Source organism: Quercus lobata, chromosome 2 (assembly GCF_001633185.2).
Source record: "Quercus lobata isolate SW786 chromosome 2, ValleyOak3.0 Primary Assembly, whole genome shotgun sequence".
Taxonomy (NCBI): domain Eukaryota; kingdom Viridiplantae; phylum Streptophyta; class Magnoliopsida; order Fagales; family Fagaceae; genus Quercus; species Quercus lobata.
The window spans coordinates 29548894-29552031 of NC_044905.1; the positions used below are offsets into that span (position 1 = coordinate 29548894).

General features: G+C 37.2%; 1 protein-coding gene across 2 annotated transcripts; it reads left to right on the top strand.

Annotated features, from left to right (window-relative positions):
* The first annotated feature begins 353 nt into the window (after positions 1-353).
* On the top strand, positions 354-2496 carry LOC115978014. 2 transcript variants are annotated; one of them, XM_031100048.1, is made up of 2 exons: positions 354-1081; positions 1551-2496. In XM_031100048.1, exons 1-2 carry the CDS (start codon positions 397-399, stop codon positions 1598-1600), a joined length of 735 nt encoding a protein of 244 aa, XP_030955908.1. In that variant the 5' UTR covers positions 354-396; the 3' UTR covers positions 1601-2496. The 2 variants fall into 2 exon arrangements, with proteins under 2 accessions (XP_030955908.1, XP_030955909.1); XM_031100049.1 differs by having other exon boundaries at positions 2147-2493.
* Positions 2497-3138: the final 642 nt, after the last annotated feature.

Below are 3138 nucleotides of genomic sequence, written 5' to 3' on the forward strand. Positions count from 1 at the left end.
TATTTGACATTTAGCACACCTAATGCTAATGCTATAGGACTATCCAAGTTGAATATACTCCAGTTTGTACGGATATATTTGAAAGGCAAAAAAAAAAGTACTTTGGATTTGGAATGAGAGATAGGTATGTGAATAAATGAAAAGAAGAGTTAGGCCACGGGAGTGGAATAGAATAAATAATGAAAGTAAATGGGGACAAAATAGTAATAAAATTAAAATGTTGTGAATAGTTAGGTTCATAGGTTTTCGAAATAAAAATATATTTATATAATTTTTGTTTTGGTGCGGAATCTCTCAACTATGATAGAATGATTTTTCTTATATAAAATTAGGAAAAGGGGTTAATGGATGTTTTAAAATAAATATTTATTTAGGGAATATTTTTTAAAAAAAATTATGGACAAAATTATGGACGCATTGGAATTCCTAACGCGAAGCGCGGCGGTGCAAGACCACGTCATCAAGAACCTCCTCCAAGTTCTCCCGCTCTCCTCCGCCACCGCCGTAGACACTCGATTCAAGAAGGCCGTCCTCCTCCGCACAATCCAATCCGAGGTATCCAACGCAACGGTCATCGAGACGACGCTCCAGGTGCTAGAACTGATCGAAGAGATGGACCGAAACGACGGTGTGGAGATCGGAGAGTTGTTGAAGGCGGCGTATTTCGCGGCAACGGTGGAGTGTACGGTGAAGTACTTGGCTTTGGAGGGAATCAATGGGAAGTACTTCGAGGCGGTGAAGAGAGTGTGGAGGGGCAGAATCGGTAATTTGGAGAAATCGGGGAACAGGAGCGAGTTGGTTAGGGATAACGCCGAGTTGACTCGGTGGAAGAACGATTTGGAGGCGGCGCTTTGGGATGCCAAAGTTGCGAAGAGGTTGATGAATTTGAATACAAGGGCCGAGGCTCTGCAAAAGCTTAGGGCTTTTTTAGGGGAGGCTTGGGCACTCATGGGCTCTTCCTTTATTGAAGCAGCGGCGGCTACGAGCAATGGAGCCGGTGAATTGGCGGCGGAGCAAGAGGTGGCGGCCTGGGTTCCGGAGTTGGCGGCGAATGAAGAGGATAAACTTGTAGCAGGGAAAGGTAAAGTTTCAAACTTTACTATGATGCATGCTGTGTGCTAATAATTTTGTATTCTCAATGCTCATAATAGAATGAAAATGTTCACATTCCCCTATATTTCAGTTGTGTAGTGCAATCCAAATGAACTTTACACTGGTCATAGTATATATGTGTTGTAATGCATTGGTGACTAAAATCTAAAATGTGTTTAAGGAACACCCATCAAAGGAGTAAAGCATATGATAGCAACTTGCTTTAGTTTGTTATTAGCATAATTCAGTCATTCAAATTATAGATTAGATACTCATCAATTTTAGAGCGAAGAAACACTAGCAAATTAAAGAATCAAAATTGCCCTTAAAATGGAGTCTCCTATCCTAATGTATACTAGGAGGTGGCCGACATTGGAGGCCAAACTTTCTTTTTACACTTCAATACATGTTTAAAGTTCAGTTTAATTACTTCTAACAATAGCCTTTTTAAAGTTCAGTTTCAGGTTTTAAAAGGTCCCTTCTTAGAGTTCAAGTTTCAGGCTTTTGAAGGTCCCTTTGAGTAGCAGGCACTCTAGGTTGCACTGCCTCTAGCTCACCTTCACACTTCTTATATGGACAATTAAAATGCAACTACCAGAAGTCATTCTTTCTGAAAATGCTATCTATTTTCTAATAACTCAATCTGAAGGATAAGTGGAGAAACATGACACGGTATCTAGGAAGCATGGACATGGACATAGGTACGAGTACGGACATGGGTACGACACAGTAACATGAACAATTTCTAAAAAATTATAACATGAAATGGCCAGCACAACACCGGTTTGGCACTCTAAATGAAATGTCTGTACTTCCTAGCACGGTATTGATCCCACAAAACAGAACGCAAATTTTTTTGTATTTTCCGAAGAGATAAAAATTTGCAGTAGTTTGTTAGTTCACCCCATAACCTTTCCGCCTTATACATCAACATGTGTTATATAACATAAGGTATACATACCTTCTTGAGTCCTGACAGTGCTAGTTCTTGTAGTTCTCTTGACTGAGTTATACTCTCATGTTCAGCTGATGCCTTCCTATGTTCATATTTCAGCTTGGTTATACTACACCAGTGATGGCGGTTAACGTAATTATGCAGTGAGCTTATTTTGGATCATGTTTTCACATGTATATGTTTTATTCCCCATGAATGAAATGTATGTATTTTGATATTTCTGTACCTTGGCTAACTTAAATTGATGGAATGGCCTAAAATTCAAGAATGGATAGGTTTTTAAGTGATTTTGCTGTTAGGGGCTTACCTGCACAATGTATTTGTTATCGTTGTTGTATGGTGTACCACTGCTAAACATTCAAATTGTAGCCATCTATTTCACATTCTTTGAACTTTGAAGTGCGACTGTGCGAGTATGCCCTATAACTTAGTGGAAATGGCTTTAGCCTTTAGGTGCAGCTCGGAAGTGGATGTAATTATTCAGAATTCAAGGCTTTAGTTTCTTATATGTGCATGCCCTTTTTGGTTTAGGCTGGCACTGCGGGGGTAGCTTTTATGTAATGCTTTTTAAAACCTCTTTCTTTTTTCTTTTTCTTTTTTCAAAGTACAATTTTAGCACACTTCAATAAAAAAAATCTTTAGCAAAAACTTAAATAAGTTATTCTTAAACGGTTCAAAATTTGGTGACAGACCTGTTCACAATCAAAGATGTGCCTTTTCTATGGAGTATAAGGCTGGTAATGCCATGGCAAGATAGTCATCAAGTATCTAATCAAACTAGAAAGTTACCTTTTAAACCCTATAATTTAGGGTTTAATAAATTAAAATTTATAATTTTAAAAGTAACACATTAATTCTGGAGATTTTAAAGGGCTACAAGTTAAATTTTATAATTTTAAACATAATAAATAATTCCTTGAGATTTCAAAAAACAACAAATTAAACCTTAACTCATTTTAAGAGAAACAACATGGTATTCGTGATTTAATGTAGGTTAAGGATTTACTAGCGAATGAAATATTTCTTAATGACTCTCAAAGTCTTTATCTTTTTTATTTTATTTTATAATATGATCCTGCCTTGTTATAACC

Excerpts from the sequence above, each read along its gene's own strand:
- LOC115978014 (XM_031100048.1), top strand. The coding sequence starts at position 397 with ATGGACAAAATTATGGACGCATTGGAATTCCTAACGCGAAGCGCGGCG. Across the intron at positions 1,082-1,550 it reads TAAACTTGTAGCAGGGAAAG|TTTCAGGTTTTAAAAGGTCC; the intron begins GTAAAGTTTCAA and ends TTTAAAGTTCAG.